Consider the following 18895-nt stretch of genomic DNA (forward strand, 5'->3'; position numbering starts at 1 on the left):
AATGATGAAGAAGGGAGGTATTTATCAGATTCGGCGAAGATTTCAAAATCGTCGCACCGTTTCGAATCCCACCTTTTCAGGATTCAACGGCCGGATTTTACTGTCGCATTTAATGCAGTCACGTGCAAGGCACGTCCCCTGACGTCAGCCTCCCCCGTACCTTTATCCAGAATGCCGAAGTGACTCGCTTCGCCGAAGTGATTCACTTCGTCTTTCGGGGGGGTAGTGATGGGGTGCGTACTAAACAAGCCCAACAGCAATGACGGCCCATCAGCCCAAAGCCCAAGGAAGAGTATAAGTTCGGCATTACCAAAGAGTTCGGCCTCAGCCTACAGCTCGGTAAAAGCCAACCAATCAAGCTCTGCTCTCAGGTCGGCATCAAGCTCTACTCTCAGATCGGCAACCAAAGCAGTTCGGTCTCAGTATTCGACCGAACAAGGAGTTAGTGGACCCATGCAGGATTTCCACAACTTCCAACACACCCACTACCACGTGGTGTCAACTCAGGCCACGATCGTAGGCCATGACCTACGCTACATCCACGATCTTAGGCCACGATCTCCACGACATCCACTACCTAGTAAATGGTGCTGCATGCCACGATCTTGGTCCTTTGTATAAATAGAACCTAGATCAGATAGATAGGGTTAGACTCTCTCGCTCTCTAGAGATAAAATATCAAATAGCAAGTCTGTATTGTAAGCTGTAGAAAACAGATCAAGCAATACAGCTCTGCCCTCTTTTCTTCCCGTGGACGTAGATTTACCTCAGTAAATCGAACCACGTAAATTCTCTGTGTCGTGATCTGTATTTTCCTGCATTCACTAACATCAGAAATTCGCGGATTCATCAGCCCAAAGCCCAAGGAAGAGTATAAGTTCGGCATTACCAAAGAGTTCGGCCTCAGCCTACAGCTCGGTAAAAGCCAACCAATCAAGCTCTGCTCTCAGGTCGGCATCAAGCTCTACTCTCAGATCGGCAACCAACGGCCCATCAGCCCAAAGCCCAAGGAAGAGTATGAGTTCGGCATTACCAAAGAGTTCGGCCTCAGCCTACAGCTCGGTAAAAGCCAACCAATCAAGCTCTGCTCTCAGGTCGGCATCAAGCTCTACTCTCAGATCGGCAACCAACGGCCCATCAGCCCAAAGCCCAAGGAAGAGTATGAGTTCGGCATTACCAAAGAGTTCGGCCTCAGCCTACAGCTCGGTAAAAGCCAACCAATCAAGCTCTGCTCTCAGGTCGGCATCAAGCTCTACTCTCAGATCGGCAACCAAAGCAGTTCGGTCTCAGTATTCGACCGAACAAGGAGTTAGTGGACCCATGCAGGATTTCCACAACTTCCAACACACCCACTACCACGTGGTGTCAACTCAGGCCACGATCGTAGGCCATGACCTACGCTACATCCACGATCTTAGGCCACGATCTCCACGACATCCACTACCTAGTAAATGGTGCTGCATGCCACGATCTTGGTCCTTTGTATAAATAGAACCTAGATCAGATAGATAGGGTTAGACTCTCTCGCTCTCTAGAGATAAAATATCAAATAGCAAGTCTGTATTGTAAGCTGTAGAAAACAGATCAAGCAATACAGCTCTGCCCTCTTTTCTTCCCGTGGACGTAGATTTACCTCAGTAAATCGAACCACGTAAATTCTCTGTGTCGTGATCTGTATTTTCCTGCATTCACTAACATCAGAAATTCGCGGATTCATCACTAACCGAGTCAAATGCCACGTTTAACATTCTACAAATCATATCAAAATTACAAGCAGAGCAAAAGTTTAGTAAAATACTATAACTTCTAAATCCAATCAACCTAAACTTCATATACGCATGTAGACATAGAGTTTAGTAGGTCGAAACCCAATAATGCCCCTCTAAATTGGATACAAATTAACAAGTTAGTGCAACAAAAGTTGAGAAGCCGTTGAACTAAACCTTTCACACATATTCAACCACCATACCTTCCACCCCAACCACCGCCACGCTCCCTCTTTATTACAAACCCCCCAAAAACAAACTCATGGCCTCCACAGACTTCACTTTCCCCGCCACCGCCGACTCCTCCCCCGACTCTCCGCCTCTGTGGCGTCGCTCCGCCACCGTCCCTCGCCTCGCGGCCGAAGAAGAGGGGTTCAACTTTCCGTCGTTTCAAGCATTCAGATTTTCAAAAGGCTCTAAGGAGAGAGATGATGAAGAAGAAGAAGAAGAAGAAGAAGAAGAAGAAGAAGAAGAAGAAGAAGAAGAAGAAGAAGAAGAAGACGATGGAGAAGAGAAAATGGACATGTTGTGGGAGGATTTGAACGAAGATCGATTTGCGAAAAATGGACAGAATTCGGATACTTCGCCGCCTAGGAGAGAAGTGAGGGTGAGCTGCGTCAGAGGTTTGAGGTTGTCCAAAGCAAATGGGCACATAATCTCTGGGAAGAAAACAAGTATTCTTGTATTCATCAAAGCTTTGAAGAAGGTGTTTCTCATGCATAATTCGCAACGTGGGATCAACAAGAAGCTATCTTAGTAATTTAATCAATCTTTTTTTTATGATATTGTTCTTTTTTTTGTTTGATCTTGATTTAGATACTTGATTTATTCTTTTGGTTTTGTTGTTGGAAGAGGGAAAGAAGAACATGACTAAAAGAATTTTATTTTTATTATTTCCATTTCTCTTTTTGCATTTTATTGTATTTTTATCTAGTGTATATGATTAATTTTATTTTAAAAATAAATAGTCAATCCTACTATTTTGTTGGGATGATAGATTTGCATAAGATCTTGTGATTTGGGTGTTAATTAATCAACATCACTTATGTGGGATGAAATAGAAAAAAAAAAATGATGCTTGAAACTAGAGTAGGTATATCATGAATCTGACGTGGCTTTAACTTACGTGGTGGTATTATAGATATTCAGTTGTATACTTGTACTCTTATCAATGCATGCATGTCAAATTTATGACGACCCTACTTAGTTTTTAGCAACTAGTTTAGGATGAAATAGACAGAAAAAAGACAAAAAGAAAAAGAAAGAAGCAATTTGAAATATGTGTTACCCATTATCTTGGAAAAAAAGACAGCAGGCCATGCATGTTGTATGTGGAGACAAGGTATGTATTCCATAGGCTAAGTGCATGACGTTGTCAATATTCTATTTATATGTTATATTTCAATGTGTTTAGATAAAGAGACATATCAAATATTGAATGAATGTTAGGTGAATAGTTCATTTCATGGGATAGTCCTATTTACCTGTGACTATCATGATTGCAAGAAAAATATGCCACCTTTTCCAGTAGCTGTCACCTATCAATTAAAAGCTGTAATACACTACACAAGGATTTGTTCGTCTTTGCAAATCATTATTATTTGGAGGATATTAATGAGAGTGGTTGGTTAGTGACAAGATGAAGCCTTCTTTTTATCATTAAATTGGAAAAAAAAGGTTATTAGCCTTTAAATACATGAAATTTCATCATTTTCTGATTTTTCTCCCAAATTTTATTTTTTGAATGTAAATACATAAACTTTTGAATTTTTCTAATTTTTCCCTTAAAGCAAAAATTAAAACTGATGTGACAAACTAAAACTTACCTGGCAATCAGAACGACGTAGTTTTGATGTTATTATTAAAAATTTTAAAAAATGAAATTCCACCTCACTAATCTCATTATTCTCATCTTCTTTCTTCCTCACTGCCTTCGTTCCGGTTCCCAAATCTCTATCTTTTTCAATCTCCTTTTTCAATTACTCAAAACATACCATGAAAACATAACTCTCATCCTTGGATTTAGGCTACTCATAGATTTATTCAAAATTTTAAACACACTCACAATTTAACAATACAAAGCACACTGTTATTTTACATTGTAAGCACAAGCCATTTATATCAATTGGATCATAGACTAAGAATAAATATCTCATCTATTATAAAGGGCTATCATGTTCCGAAGCATTCAAGTTTAAATCAATGTTTATAACATTAACGAATGCAGTGTAAATGTTCACTAATCTAGCAAACAACAACAGTAAAAATCAAGCCTAACATAAATGATAACTGCAATGGGAAATAGAGGAACCAAGAAAATCCAAGAATGAAAATTGTATTTTGTCATACATATTTTTCTGTGACTAAAGGATGAAAAGTCGAAAGAAGATGGAAGTTTGGGAAGATGAATGAAGATACATAAATATACAAGAGAGAAAGAGGTGAGGTGGTATTTTATTTTATTTATTTTTTGCCGCATCAGTTTTAATTTTTGCTTTAGGGGAAAAATCAGAAACCAGAACCAGAAATCAGTTTTAATTTTGAATGTATTTACATTTAAAAATAAAGTTAGGAGGAAAAACTAAAAAATGATGAAAGTTCATGTATTTACATGCTAATAACAAAAAAACATTATTTTTATCCTTGTAAACGTGAGAAAAAGTCCAAATAAATTTGTTGGAATAATAATTCATACATATGCAGAGAATTGATTGTTGCAACACCTCACATACATATTACGAATCTACGATGGCACCAAAAATGTACTCCCTCCTTCCCACTCAAAATTACCACATTCTTGAGTAGCACAAGATTTTAGGAAGTGTTGTTAGGTGGAATGAAGTTTAGAAGAAAAAGTAGTTGAATATTTTAATGAAGAGAGAGGAGATTATTTCCAAAATTGGAAAGTGACCATCTTGATTAAGACAAACAAAAAAGGAAATATGGTCATCTTGAATGGGACGGAGGGAGTATTTCAGCATGAAAAAAGGGAAGAAAAAGAGGGATAACCGTATAAACCAATTCACTATACATGATAATTTAGAATTTTTTTTAAAAAAAACACACCAACCTACGATTGATAATATTTTACTCCAAGTCTAAAATTAATAGGTTCTAAAATTAATATTCCAATATCTGAAAGCCTGAAACAAACGTACATATGAAGTAAAACAAAATCTGAAAGACAAGAAACGGCAACAATATACATTCGGCGTGTATTGACTTAGTGGTAGAAAAACCAAAGTTGGAGGTTCGAGTCCACAATAATATCATTAGAAACAATTTAGATTCAGCAAGCAAAAGAAAATCTTGGAATAAACACCAAAATTTTATCAAGTTAATGATGACAAGAATACATGGTATAGACACTGTAACAGGTGCTAGCATAATGAATATGGTTACAAAAGATATTGGTCGGGTTAAATTTGTGGGCATTATACAATCAATATATCTCATCAATGGACTCGAACTGAGGCTCTAGAACATGATGTCTATGTTTTATGTAGTTCTTTCTTTTGAGCAAGTCAGAGTTAGCAAGAGCTAACCTTCTCCTCGCGTGTATCGTATTGTATTGGTGGAAGCAATGCGCCTTCACCATTCGACATAGCAAGTTGCAAGTATATATGCCGCAAGAGACCGTATCCACCACTCCAACATTGACACATAGATCAAAAGAATGAACCTGTTTCCTTGATGCTAGAAGAGGTGTGATGGAAAACTTAAACCATTTCGTTTTGTGGGACATTCCTCTTCTCCTCGGATCTGTGATGGTACAGCTTTGCAATCTTTCGCCTCTCGCAGTCCTGAAATGTGGATATTGAGTCCAACAATCAAAACATTAGGAATTGTGATGCTTGAATATATTATCTAAGTCTGGGTTGAACTACAATGACACCTTGAACATGTGAAGGTAAAAGGATTTCTCTGGATTACTCCTCCTCAGTTTGTGATATGTGTAGGCAAAACTCAGCTGGTCACGGGGAGTAAATCGTTCAACCTCATTAAACCAAAGGCAGGAAAACAAGTTTGACATTGGTGTGTGAGCCCTAACAATGAAAGAACCTTCAGGTACATCTGCCATACAATTAACGTGTCATATAAAGGAAAGATTATAACAGCCAGATGGAAAGGATTTTGTAAAGATGAAGTTGTCAAAATCATACTGCTTGGCAGAAGTTTGCCAGGATCTGATGCATTGAATCGTCTCATCCCATCTGCTTGATAGAATGCAAACTGTTCATCTATAATGCTATGGTTATACTTGTTGAGCCTCTTATTTTGGGCCACCTCTTCCCACAAGCAATGGCGATCATAGTGATTCGAAATAGCATATTCGTGGCCTTTCCTCCACAAAAAATATTCCAAAATAAGCATTGGATCAAGTTGGAGACGAAGTTTACTGTCCAACCAAATTGAGTACCTGAAATGAAATGGTAGATGGAAATTTTGATAATAAGGTGCTGCGAAATGTGTTGTAAATCATTCAAATTTAAGAGGCAATTAACACTAAGAGAGTCGAGCTGTAAAACTGCTCTCTGTTGAACACCCCCCCCCCCAATTTCCACAAGTAAAATGAGTGTATGTGACAGAGTGCAATTGCTAACATGATAACCTTTGAACTGAATATCAACAAACCATTTTGAATTGAATTAATATCAAACAAACTACACCAGATACTGGTATGTGACTAGCATACGAGTCGTACATGATACAAGTATATCATACTGCTATGAGAAGAGTCCTAAATGAAGTCCTACAAAATCATTTTCCTAAGTTCCCTGCATTTCTGAAGGGGCTTTTAAGACTATATCAGCATCTTTCACCAAAAATATTTAGGAATGGAACTATGTGACAATAAATTTCATTGGGAATTCAGATCATGAATGAGAAAGTACAGTTTTAAAGTGTGTGATGTTAATCCATTGCTCTAAAGGTATAAATTTTAAAACCACAGTTTACGATTGTCTCCTTGACAGAAATGATGGTGTATATCTAAAATACACGCTAAACATTATTCAACATTTAGGTGCTGGCTAAAATTTCCAGTATAAATAACACCAAAGCTCACCCAGGCCCCTGACACAAGCGTGTTAATGTGATAAACTGAAAATGTACAGCCAAAGAAGACATGTTCTAAAAATTTAGCAAAAGACCAAAAATATAAAGCAAGCAAAATAAGATTAAAGATGCAATGCATCTTGAAATTGTTCTAGCTATTCTTTGTACCTGGCTGAAGTAAAAAGTAGGTGAGGCAAAAATTTTGGTATCTTCCCTACTCTCCTCATATCAGTGTAAGGAAGATTCTTTACCACCACAATCTTCCACAGCCCGACGAAGCCCATTGTATCAGGCATTTGGCCTTCAGACGAAAGAGTTTGTAAAGTCACTTCATCAACGAACATGACGAAGCATACGTTTTTCCTTGACATACGAGACACCTGTTGTTTAACAAAGGTGAGTACATATTTGGGTAGAAAAGTGTGAGATCTCTCAAATCCAGTTATAGTTCCATCATTAATCTCTACCACTTCTCAAGATGGATGACATGTGAGTTACACAGATATCAGTAATCCCTTACGACCATAAACCCCAACAAAAATACCTCTAACTTCAAGAAAGCCATTGAATCAGACACTAACGCAGGGTGTACAAAAGTGAATATTGTCAGCTTCAATTAAGACAATAACAAAATACAGAAAGATATCCTGTATGCATCAAGGTACATAGCAGCGAAAGTAAAATGAGCTAAGAATTCCAAATAGATGAATAAGGACCTCCCAAAAGTAAACAAAATCGATGAATAAGGCTCACTTATTTAGTGGTGACCCTGATTATTTTCAAGTGTAAGGGAGAATTGTCTTTCAATTTATTGAATGGTGAGACCTCTTGCTTAGCAACTTTTTTATATAGGAAAATACTAAATCTAATCCAAATTCTCATACAAAACTGAAAAACCAGTTACAACTCTCAATTACCTATACTTCTAATAAACTTAAGTATCTCATTGGGTTTATCAGGTATGTGTGACAGAAATGAGGTTAAGTACAACAAATAGGCAGAAAAAGGGTCCATAGAATCTTACGGCTCTGCCAATTGGTGATCTCAAGCGGTCAGAATTGCCAAAAATGCAAGACATAACAGCAATGTGGCAACTGCTAATGTATTTTGCATCACCTTCAGCTAAGTCAAACCCTGTACTTGATGAACCTTTAGGACCTTTCACAAAGCCACAGTTAATCTTCTGATCATGGGCAATAAAAGATTCTTCCCTTTCTTCGAGACTCTGATGTCCAGCAAATCTAGGTTCCCATTTTTCATCTTCAGTGGGCTTCTCTTCCCTTTCTGTATATTGTAAGGAAAATCTTGCAAATTTTCGACTTTCTACAGGCTCCACAATCAATGCAGAGGCATCCAGAAATTTCATCTCACAAGAACCTAAAATTGTATAACATCAGAATTTGATCCAGAAGACCAGAATCCCAGGCAAGGAACAGACATAACATGACTTCCATTTGTTTTAAAAGGGTTACTTTTCCCTTTTATTCTTTTTTATTAAAAAGGAAATATCAGCATTTTGCAAATGACCAATACTAGCCTGGAGAACTATGCGGCACCGATACGGATACGCGTATCGGTATCCGAAGGATACGGATACGCGGATACGGCTCTTTCCCAAACAACCCGATACGCGGATACGTTTTAACTATTTTTTTTAATAAATAATAATAGTGCAAAATAAATTACAAAATAGATATTCTAATTCAACATAGAGACATTAAAGGTCTATTACACTCAAAATAACATGATAGCAGCAGGTTCTAAATTAGGAAATAATTAAAAGGTAGTAGCAAACTAGCATCAAGCCATCAACATCAAGCTTCTTCCTCATTCCCCGTCTCCTCCAGCTCCACACCTTCATCCTCGGCATCACCCAATCCAAATGATACAGCCTGCAACTCAGGTTCATCAATGGAGAGGTCAGCAACTTCAAGAAGACCAACACCACTAAGGGAATCAAAAGAATCTCCCCCAACATCCCACATCCTTGTCTCTCCTTTCTTGTATGCATCAGTTCTTCTTGACAAATGTCTCAGATTTGAGTGCACAAAGACCAAATCTTCAGCCCGCTCAGGAGTTAAGGCATTTCTCTTGACACTATGGATGAAGCTATATGTGCTCCAATTTCTTTCACAGCAAGAAGAAGAGGCCGGTTGGCTGAGCAGTTTCATGGCCAAACTCATCAAAAGAGGGATAGATTGTCCATGATTTGTCCACCATGTCATTGGGGAAACAGCCCATCTAACATGTATAGAATCAGGGTCATTGAATTCTTCTGAACAACTAGAAAACCTTGCATATTCTTCCTTCACTGCAGCCAACTCTTGCGGTATGCGAAAGAATTTCTTGAAGCAAGTCATCCTCATTTGTGATATTTCCTTGTCCTTGTGGGGGGTAGTCGGCCAGCACCTTCTTGAAGCCACATGTTGCTGTAAAATCTGGAATTGGCAGCAATTTAGATCATGAAGTTAAAATGAAAAAATGAAGAGCAAAGAATCTGAATTTTAATTGCACAGTGCATATTACCTTGGATTGAGTGAATGAGCCAAACAATGAAGTGGATTATTGCCTTTTGTCCACCTAGCAATCAATATATCATGAATAACAGAGTAGAGGTCTGACTCCTCATTTGGTTCCTTCCCTTCATACAAATATATTTCTTTCTTCACTTTCTCAATCATTGAATCCCACATCTCATAGATTAAGTGAAGACACGGGGTGTCGGTGTCCGCAAAGCGTATCATATCATAGATAGGACTAGTGAACCTAAGAATGTATTCCACATTGCCCCACCAGACATCACTTAGTATTTTTTCCTTTACATGTTGGGCAGTTGAAGCATCCTCTTTGTAGATGCTCCATTTGTCACTAATCACCATGTGTTGGAGAGCTGCTTTTACCTCAACAAACCGTTTTAGCATACACACAACCGATGCAAATCTTGTTTCAGCAATAGAGAGCAACTTCAAATGGCTGAACTCATTAAACATGGAAAGACGCATGCCATGATTCATTATGAATTTCTTGATCATAGTAGCCTCAACTTTGACATTGTTTATAAATTCTAATCGACTCCAAACCTGCATATCCTCATCAGTAGGTGTCCTTGGCAGTTTAGGTTCACATATATTTTTCATAGCAAGGTTGAGAGTATGCACTACACAAGGTGTCCAAAATATGTGATCATTTTCAGCTTCAATTAAAAGACCCGCACCTTTGCAATTTGCAGCATTATCTGTGATGATTTGTACCACATTTTGTCGACCTACTTCATCAATGATAGCCCTCAACTTCTCAGCAATATATTCTTTTGACTTGTATTCTCCTTCACAATTGTCAGCCCTCAAAAACATTGGTGCTTTCTCAGAAACAGCGGTGAAGTTGATGATTGGCCTCCTCTGAGGATCTGACCAACCATCAGAGCAGATTGTGACCCCTTTCTCTGGCCATGTGCTCTTTGTACTCTCCAATAGAGTCTCTATGTGCCTTCTTTCTTGCTTGAGCAGTGATTCCCTTGCCCTGTTATACCCAGGTATTGTGTAACTTGGCAAATTGCGGCTGCAAGCAAATGCAAAAGCTTCTCTAAAATATAGGTTTCTCAGAAAGTTGAAAGAAATCCCTCCAGAAAACATTGCTCTAACAATTAAAGCATCCAAGTGCTTGCGGTCTTGCAATGCCCATGATTTTTCCAATTGAGAAACAGGCCCCCTCTTGGTCCTCTTGCTGTTGTCTGAAGGAGCTACAGGCAAAGAAACAGTGCATGCCTTTGATCTTTCCAATAGCTCCTTACACTTTTCCACTTCCCTCCTCATGTCACTCAGCATTTCAAATGAAACATTTGGACATGTCTTAATCCCCTGTCTTAATTTTTGCAGCAAATGAGCTTCAACTCTTGTATAGCTAGTGCTTTTTGAAAATGGACAATAGTTGCATCTCCATAATATATTTCCTCCACCAGGTTTAGGCTTCTCTAGAATGGTGACATGATCCCACAATGGAGCCCTGATATCAGTTATTTGTCTGGACCCAGATCCAACACTAGAACTAGCAGCAGAACTAGCACTAGAACTAGCAGCAGTAGCACTCAGATTTGGAGATGCCATACTGCTGAAATTATAATTGAATTGAATTGGGGGAGCAAAAAACTGAATTATAACATAGAAAAGCGATGGCAAAAATAGATACATAAAACGAAAAATCTAAAAAAAAAGCATACCGAATCTATGGAGGCGGGGAGTTTTTGACCTAGCTGCGGCTTTCTCAATTGTGTGGAATCTTATATTGTATAGAGCATCATTATTTATAGAGCTAGATTTGTTCATCCAGCTGCAATGGGCTACATCACAAATGGGCTTTTTGGTCCAGCCCGTTAATTCTATCGGGCCGGCTCCTTTAGATGGGCTTTAAACTGGGCCGTATCCACCGAGATACGTATCGAATCTGAGGTTTCCCGGCCCAATACGGCCCATCCCGCGGATACGCCCAGGATACGTATCCGTCGCGTATCCGTCGCGTATCGGTATCGGATACGTATCCGATACGCGATACGGCAACAAAGTGAAGTATCCGTGTTATATAGCTGGAGAACACTGAACAAATACTAAGTGAAAGGCTTTAAACGAGTATTGCTGTAATGGAAGTCACCTCCTCTGTTGTATCAGTGTATGAATGATGTATGCTCCTTTAAATTGAAGTTACCAACAAAACTCAACGATGCAACCATAGAATTGAATAAGAACCACCACACAACTAATTACATCAATTAAAACACGTATCAATTGATATGAGTAGGAGACACAGGTGTTCATTTTCAAACTAAGTAGCGGAATAGCTCATTGTCTCGTTCTTGTAATGAAAGTTGACAATCACTGGAGTAATAGGACTTCCAAGAAAAAGTAATTAATAATTAGACAAATTACCAGAAAATTTTCGACGCTTAGACTTCTTTTTTGAACCCGAGCGCTTTTCAGGAATAACCTTCTTAACAGGCTGACCTTCAGCAGAACTGGCCTGCTCAGAAATCAGGTTAACTTTAACTAGGTGGGAGTCTGAAGGAGACTCCTTCTCATATAAATCAGCAGAAGCTTCATCAAGCTCCTCAATTTGCTGCTTACTTTGGCTAGTGTCATTCACAAGAGAGGCTTCCCTATTGTTGTTATAGGATTTAGTGGCACTAGAGTGCTCCATGTCATCATTTACAGTATCATCACTTTCTTCCATTTGATCGTCCTGTAAGTCAATACCATCATCATATTCGTCCACCTCATCTAGTGCTCTGTGTTCCCTCCCATCAGTATCATGTGACTGCTGGTTTCGGTGATCATCTGAATCCATGGACTTCTCAGTGCTCTTTAAAGAAGCCTCGTATTCAGCCTCGTACATTTTCAATTCATTGCGCCCGGCTTCATTGTATAAGCCATTCCTATGGTGATCCGAGTTGCCATGCGACAGGTCATTAGAAGTTACTTTATCACTCTTTTTAACTGGCACATGAACCTTATCCACAGAACCATCCAGGGCTCGCTCCTGTTCCTCCTCAGTATAGTCTTCATCTCTTCTTCTATCATCCCTATCCCAGTACCGTGAATCCCGGCCATGTGCAGCAGACCCATGGCCAAACTTAAGCTCCCTGGGTCTCTGTATTCGTGTCACATCCATGAGAAAATCTGTATCATTGCTCGTGTACTCATCTTCAGTCTGGTGTCTATTGCTTTCCACACCTAACACGGAAATAATGAGTGAATAGCAAATCTCAAGCTTTTGCCTAGCAAGTTGCACTAGATAGAAGTTGAAACAATTCAGATTTAATCTAGTTTTCAACAAGAGAATTTAGGGTACATCCATTTTTACATGCAGTTGGATGAAACTACCCAAGTACCGGCAAGTCAAAAAAGCTCTGATTAACCAACATATCAGCACATACAGCCGATGATTTGTAGTAATTTGGTAGATTTTACAATTTGGATTCAACGTCGGAAATAAATGTTCAATATCAGATCCAACGTCATCCATCACATAAACGAGGCCTTAGTCAATAACTCAATATCTACATCCCTAGGATGTTATAATTGAGGCAAGGATCTGGCAAGATTAATTCGATTTATATCTTAATAACGAATCTCATAGCACCTTCCAAACTGTACTAAAAGAGTTCTGCAGATCTGAAAACTAAATGGAGGTTTTACAAACCTCTAATGTTAATCAAAGTTGACATATTAAAACTTCAATAACACAAACATGAGCAAAATCATTTGCAATTCACCATGCTAGGGTCCATGCACAAATTTTTCCCACTAAAAATCATCATCCAAGTTCAAAGATCCCAATATTATCAGCAATCAAACACTCAACCCAACAAGTGCTAATCACTGAAGTCTCGAGCTCCAATTCACTATACAAAAACAATATTCAATCGCCAAAATTTTCAGCTAGAAAAACTCACAAAAACTGAGAAAATAAACGCTCCAACACCAAACCCCTAAACCCCCAACAGAACAAAGTCATTTATTCACAGACCTTTAATCTGCAATGCGAAGTAGAAAAAAGCGGAGATCGACAGAATGAGAGCGAATATCAGAATGCAGAATCCGATAGAGATCTTATACGGCGGCGGCGGCTTCGATCGCCGGTGATGGAACTGCCTGGAGCCGCCGCGGAAACTGAGCGGTAAGTGATCCGTGACGACGCCGTTTCGGGAGCCATTGCCGCCGGATTGCCTGAACTGAGGCATCCGCGCATTATTGGACGTAAATACACAATGCGCGTACGTATATACCCAGCCCCGGTGAGGGCACGATTGGAAATATGAAGGGTGTAACTGCAATTACTGAGCAGCTGGGGAGGACAATTGGAGGAATTTGATTAAGCTCACCGGAGAGGAATTGATTTCTGACAGGGGCAGCGGTGGGAGTGTGAAGAAAGGAATGCGGTGGATTTTAAATTTTTTACTATAGTTTGATTTTATTTATTGCATTGCTGCCAGAATTGCCCCTAGATTTACAATTTTAAATTTGTTTATTTTGTTTTTGGGAATTATCATTTCATCTGATATTTGAACTTTATCATTTACCTACTTTAGAGCATCTACAACGATACTATTAGAGCACTCGTCGTGCTAACGGCACGGCAAGAGCCGTGCTCACCACTGTGCTCGTGTCGATGGCACGGCCTTATTCTTAAGAGCTAAGAGCACCGCCGTGTCGACAGCAAGAGCACGAGCAGCCGACGTAGCATGCTCTGATTGGCCGTTGGTTTATCATTTTTTTATTCGAAAAAATCTGAAAATTTCAGATTTGATAAAAAAAATATTTTTCCACTTCCTAATAATAAAATATATCCATTTTTTCACACTTTTAATTTATTATTTCATTATTTTTATCCCAAAATTCACACTTTCATCTATAAAATACCTTTCATTTCAACACAAAAAATCACAGTATACCAAACAACTCTCTCAACCTCAATTTTTAAGATTTTAATTAAGTAATTTTAAATTTTTAGGATTTTAATTATGTACTTTTTAATTTTTTAGTAATTTGTAATAGTATTTCCGTTATTTTTAATGCATTTTAATATTGTGGAAATGTTTTAAGTAATTGAAGCATTTAAATTAAATAATAGAATGGTGGGACCCTTGAGCATAGGGGTGAGAAAAAAACCCGAAAACTGAATATTCGAACCAAACCAAACCGAAAATTTAAAATTCGGTTCGGTTTTTTCAATTTTTCGGTTCAGTTCGGTTTTAAAAATATGAAATTTCGGTTTTTCGATTCGGTTCGATTCGGAGGGAAAAAACCGAAAAACCGAATTATATTATAATATATGTACTAAATATAATATATATAGGGTCCTGTAGGTTAACATTTTTAGCTTAATTGAGAATTGACATGCATTTTCAGTCATTCATCCACAACATTTTCGAAATGTCAACTGCAAGTAGATTATGTCAACTCGGGGTTATTATCGTCAATAGCATGCACATCAAATGTCAACAACTTATAGTTAACATGAATTGTATATGTAGTTGACATTATATGTGTGTAGTTGACATGAATTGTATATGCAGTTGACATGAATTGTACACATAGTTGACATTATATATGTGTAGTTGACATGAATTGTATATGTAGTTGACTTATATGTGTGTAGTTGACATTAATTGTATAAGTAGTTGACCCAAAAAAAATAAATTTAAGAATTTTAAAAAAATAAAATTAAATTAAATTTTAAAAAATTAAATTTTAAAAAAGTATTTATTGAATAAAATGTATCATGAAATTACCATTCTGTCATTTCATAATTAATTAATCTAAAAATATTTTCCATGTGGCAAATTCTGGACCACTCATTTAATAAAAATGAGTGGTTGATAATGCATCTCAATTCTCAATTAGGCTAAAAAATCTCAATTGATCGCAACCCAGGGTCCCCTTATATACACAACACCTCCTTAGTGTAGAACTAAAGACTAAATATTATCCATTAGATTAAAATTTTGGTGGATGAGATTAAACTACTGCATCTATATTAATTATTCATCCCGTTACTGAATTAATTCAGCCAAGGATAGCATAGTTATTTCTTAATGTAGTCAAACATGGTAAAAATGATGCAGGCGTAAATCACGGTATTATGAATTAGGGTAAAACTCTCTCCCATTAAACTTCCCGCTCGACGTTTCAGCTTTCCCCCACTCTCTTCTCCGCCGTTTCAGTACCATTTCTCAACCCTAGCCCTCTGCCTTTTCTCAACCATAGTCTTCTACGGATTCTCACCATGGTGGACACGAGGCGGAGCGAATTGAACGGTATTCGTTGTCTTCAAAAAATAGTTCCAGTCTACTAAATCCATTCGAACTGATCTCTAACATTTTGGATGTAGATGAGCAGTCGTTGCGTTCCAGAACTTCATCCGGTCCAAGTGGGTTTAGTTCTTTTCTTAATTTAGTTCAGATTCTGTGTTTTGCAAATCGCGTTCCAGAACTTCAAATTAGTTCAGTGTATATGGTAATTTAGTTCAGATTTTGATTATCGTTTTTCTTATAATTAGTACCACGACATTCAATTGGAAAAACTAAACCGCCACGGCCTCCAAAAACCAAACCCAGGTCTAGCCCACACCGGATTGAACCAAACATTTCGGGTGAGCTAACCCCAATTCTGGAATTTATGTCAAACATTTCGGACGGACGGACGTCAATTCCCCACCGCTGCGGATGCTCTTATGTCAAATAATCCGATGGATTAAAATTTGTTAGACATATCTTGATTGATTCAAACAATACTAAATTAAATACTAATAACATTATAAATAAGTCAGTGTGTATGAATTTATTAAGGAAAGCGAAACCAAACAATTTCCTCAAATATTACCAATAATATTCCTTTTAAATATAAAAAATGATATATCCATACAATCTTAGTTATATTGAAGTTCTAAGATTCTAAAATTAAGGAAAAGCGACTTACTGACCAGACCAAGACTTCCCATCAACAAACTTTAGCCAAATAAAATAAAACAGCAAGACGATATTCACATTGTCAATTAGTGTGACATAATTAACCTTGAAGAATTGGCCCCAATTACTGCCAGTTTGTATAGTTAAGGTCATTAAAACCCCATGGACCATATTACCATAATGTCCTCATCCCTTTCTTATCCCTCTCTCCCCCTTTTCTATATCAATATGTAGCATAAATCATTTCCAATCATGACCTCTTTTCGTATTTTAGTACTATAGTTTATAGCAATACATGATTATAATTGATTTTTGAGATACCTGGTGAGATTTAGTAGCTAGATATAAATCAACTTGATTACTTAAAAATACATATCTACAGAAAACTCACTATATTATCCGTCACCAATCAGCGAAATTTCATCCCTTAATAGAGTTAGGGATTATCGGCAGATTTGTCACTAAAAAGCTTGTCACTAAAAAATTTAGTGATGGATTTGTCCGTCATTAAAGTTACTAACCCACCCGGAAAACATAGGTGGTTGCCGTGGTAAGTTCGTATTACTGGCGGACTAATCTGTCACTAATTAGTGACTGATGCGTTTCAGTCTCCGTTATTTAGTTATTGAGCTATCGCTTGCCGTCACTAATTCCGTCACTAATTAGCGTTTTTTTAGTGACACCTTCTGTTTTATCCACAATGCACATTTATTACTGCAACTCAATGAAATAGTAATCCTAATTAATTAGCAAAAAATAATGTTTCCAATTCCACTACATATCTACTAATAAGTTCATAAAATTTTAATCCTCCACAATGCAGTTTTAGAGCATCCACAGTGGTGGACGAGCTCGCGGACAAGCGACCGGCGAGCCTCTCGTCCGTCGCGCTCGTCCACCATTAGGCTCGGCGAGCGGCTCGAGGACGAGCCAGACGGACGAGCGCTCGTCCGTTGTTTTTTTCGCTCGTCCTCACGATTGTCCACCACTGTGGGGCCTCGACGGACGAGCGCACGGACGTCCGACCATTTTTTGATTTTTTTTTCAATACTCTATATGAGCTTTTGGCAGCCAGTGGGTTAAGGCCTCCCCCTTAACGGGCTACTGCGTACCCTGATTGAACCCCCTCACATGATGTCGGTCCGGAGTGTGGGGGCCGCCAAGACAACGAAATCGCCTTTTTTGCTGCAACGACTGTTCTTTCTCGTTAATACCACTTACTTGTAAGTATGCTACAATATTTTCTTTTACTCCAATAATCGTAAATTATAAAGATGAATGTTACATACTAAGTATTAGTTTCTCAACCTCAGATTAATTTATCACTAATTTGGACGGTTTAAATGAAAGATTTACCTTATTTTGATCGTCAAAATCAATACATTAATGAATCAATATGTTGAACTCAAATATATACTTTATTCGCGAATACATATCTCATAGTAGTATTTATTTTTGATCCGCCCAAATGCTTTATTTATTTTATTTTTTTAGCAAACAAATTCTACATTCAACTCACATTTGTTATAGTTTGTTTTTCATCTATTTTTTTTATATTTTTTAAAATTACGAGCCGACTAAAAAACGGACGGCTATGCGCTGACGGAGAATATTGTACCATGATTTTTATAAATTATTTGCCGTGAGCCATGAAATTAACAATGTACCCCTATTCAACAATCAATTACCTCGTTGGATTTTGTCTCAAACTTGTCATATAAGGAGCCGCAAAGTTCTTTATCTTAGGGGTATGATCTGCAAATTTGGGGTAGAGTGAGGATTAATAAATTATTTAATAATAATGCAACTTTTAATTTATATTTACTATATCGATTTTAAATATGACATGATATTTATCGTAGCTGACGAACAATAATTATAGCTTAAGTTCAATATTTGAGAAGCTCTAAAATTCAAGTAAAAATATGTGTAGTAATAACTAAATGCTACAAATGAAATCTATTAATTATTTTATTAAAGTTCTAAACTCATTAAATATGTTAAGGATTTCAGATTTCTACTATGTTATTGCCCCACTACTTATTCATTATCAAATAACTATTTATAACAATTTGATGTATGTAGGTCTATAAATGTATCATATCCGGTTATTGAAATATGATTTACGTTTTTGTATAATCAAATGCTATTGCACAAGTGGTTTACCTAGTGCACACCTAACGTAGGTAAAAGAAACAACAATTTGTTGATTTAATTGTAAATAAGTTAAGTGAAGTTACGTTTATGTTTCTCTAAAACATTTTGATACGAATTTTAATGTAAATTTGCTAAAATAAGAGAAATAGAGAAAAAAAATGAAGTCTTATTAGTAAAAATAAGATCCAACTTATTATCGAAAAATTTTATTATGAACAGATAGCACTATAAGAATTTATTAAATAAGAACACAAAAAAAGACGCAATTATTAGTGTTAGAAAATTTTAAAAATTTATTGAAATTTAAGATGCAAATATAAAAATGTTTTCAAAATTAAGACATTTAAGACGCACAAGAAAAGTGTCATTCGAAGTTAACATTTAAAACGCGAAAGAAAAACATTGGTCTCTAATTGTCAAAGCCTACAGCAACTAATAATGATGAACAACGGCAAAT

The 18895-nt window shown here is 37.3% G+C and overlaps 3 protein-coding genes across 5 annotated transcripts; all 3 read right to left on the minus strand.

The window, feature by feature from the left end:
• Positions 1 to 5054: 5054 nt before the first annotated feature.
• Positions 5055 to 13744, minus strand: LOC121740761. The gene is made up of 7 exons (XM_042133385.1): positions 13341 to 13744; positions 11744 to 12544; positions 7849 to 8201; positions 6993 to 7204; positions 5930 to 6186; positions 5662 to 5840; positions 5055 to 5569 (listed from the first exon to the last, which is right to left on the minus strand). The coding sequence occupies exons 1-7, from the start codon at positions 13552 to 13554 to the stop codon at positions 5486 to 5488; spliced, it is 2100 nt and encodes a 699-aa protein (XP_041989319.1). The 5' UTR covers positions 13555 to 13744; the 3' UTR covers positions 5055 to 5485.
• On the minus strand, positions 8460 to 10420 carry LOC121740786. Of its 2 annotated transcripts, none has more exons than XM_042133419.1 (2): positions 10116 to 10420; positions 8460 to 9262 (listed from the first exon to the last, which is right to left on the minus strand). In XM_042133419.1, the coding sequence occupies exon 2, from the start codon at positions 9188 to 9190 to the stop codon at positions 8639 to 8641; it is 552 nt and encodes a 183-aa protein (XP_041989353.1). In that variant the 5' UTR covers positions 9191 to 9262; positions 10116 to 10420; the 3' UTR covers positions 8460 to 8638. The 2 variants fall into 2 exon arrangements, with proteins under 2 accessions (XP_041989353.1, XP_041989345.1); XM_042133411.1 differs by having other exon boundaries at positions 9351 to 10420.
• On the minus strand, positions 9269 to 11707 carry LOC121740770. Of its 2 annotated transcripts, XM_042133400.1 has the most exons (3): positions 11041 to 11707; positions 10429 to 10931; positions 9269 to 9425 (listed from the first exon to the last, which is right to left on the minus strand). In XM_042133400.1, the coding sequence occupies exons 2-3, from the start codon at positions 10925 to 10927 to the stop codon at positions 9412 to 9414; spliced, it is 513 nt and encodes a 170-aa protein (XP_041989334.1). In that variant the 5' UTR covers positions 10928 to 10931; positions 11041 to 11707; the 3' UTR covers positions 9269 to 9411. The 2 variants fall into 2 exon arrangements, with proteins under 2 accessions (XP_041989334.1, XP_041989328.1); XM_042133394.1 differs by lacking the exon at positions 11041 to 11707 and having other exon boundaries at positions 10429 to 11033.
• Positions 13745 to 18895: the final 5151 nt, after the last annotated feature.

This window comes from Salvia splendens, chromosome 1, assembly GCF_004379255.2.
Source record: "Salvia splendens isolate huo1 chromosome 1, SspV2, whole genome shotgun sequence".
NCBI lineage: Eukaryota > Viridiplantae > Streptophyta > Magnoliopsida > Lamiales > Lamiaceae > Salvia > Salvia splendens.

Coding starts and splice junctions, on each gene's coding strand:
- LOC121740770 (XM_042133394.1), bottom strand. CDS start 11,011: ATGTATCTATTTTTGCCATCGCTTTTCTATGTTATAATTCAGTTTTTT.
- LOC121740786 (XM_042133419.1), bottom strand. CDS start 9,190: ATGAGGATGACTTGCTTCAAGAAATTCTTTCGCATACCGCAAGAGTTG.
- LOC121740761 (XM_042133385.1), bottom strand. CDS start 13,554: ATGCCTCAGTTCAGGCAATCCGGCGGCAATGGCTCCCGAAACGGCGTC. Junction 7,205..7,848: donor GATCACCAATTGGCAGAGCC/GTAAGATTCTAT, acceptor GTTAAACAACAG/GTGTCTCGTATGTCAAGGAA. Junction 6,187..6,992: donor CTACTTTTTACTTCAGCCAG/GTACAAAGAATA, acceptor ATTTCATTTCAG/GTACTCAATTTGGTTGGACA.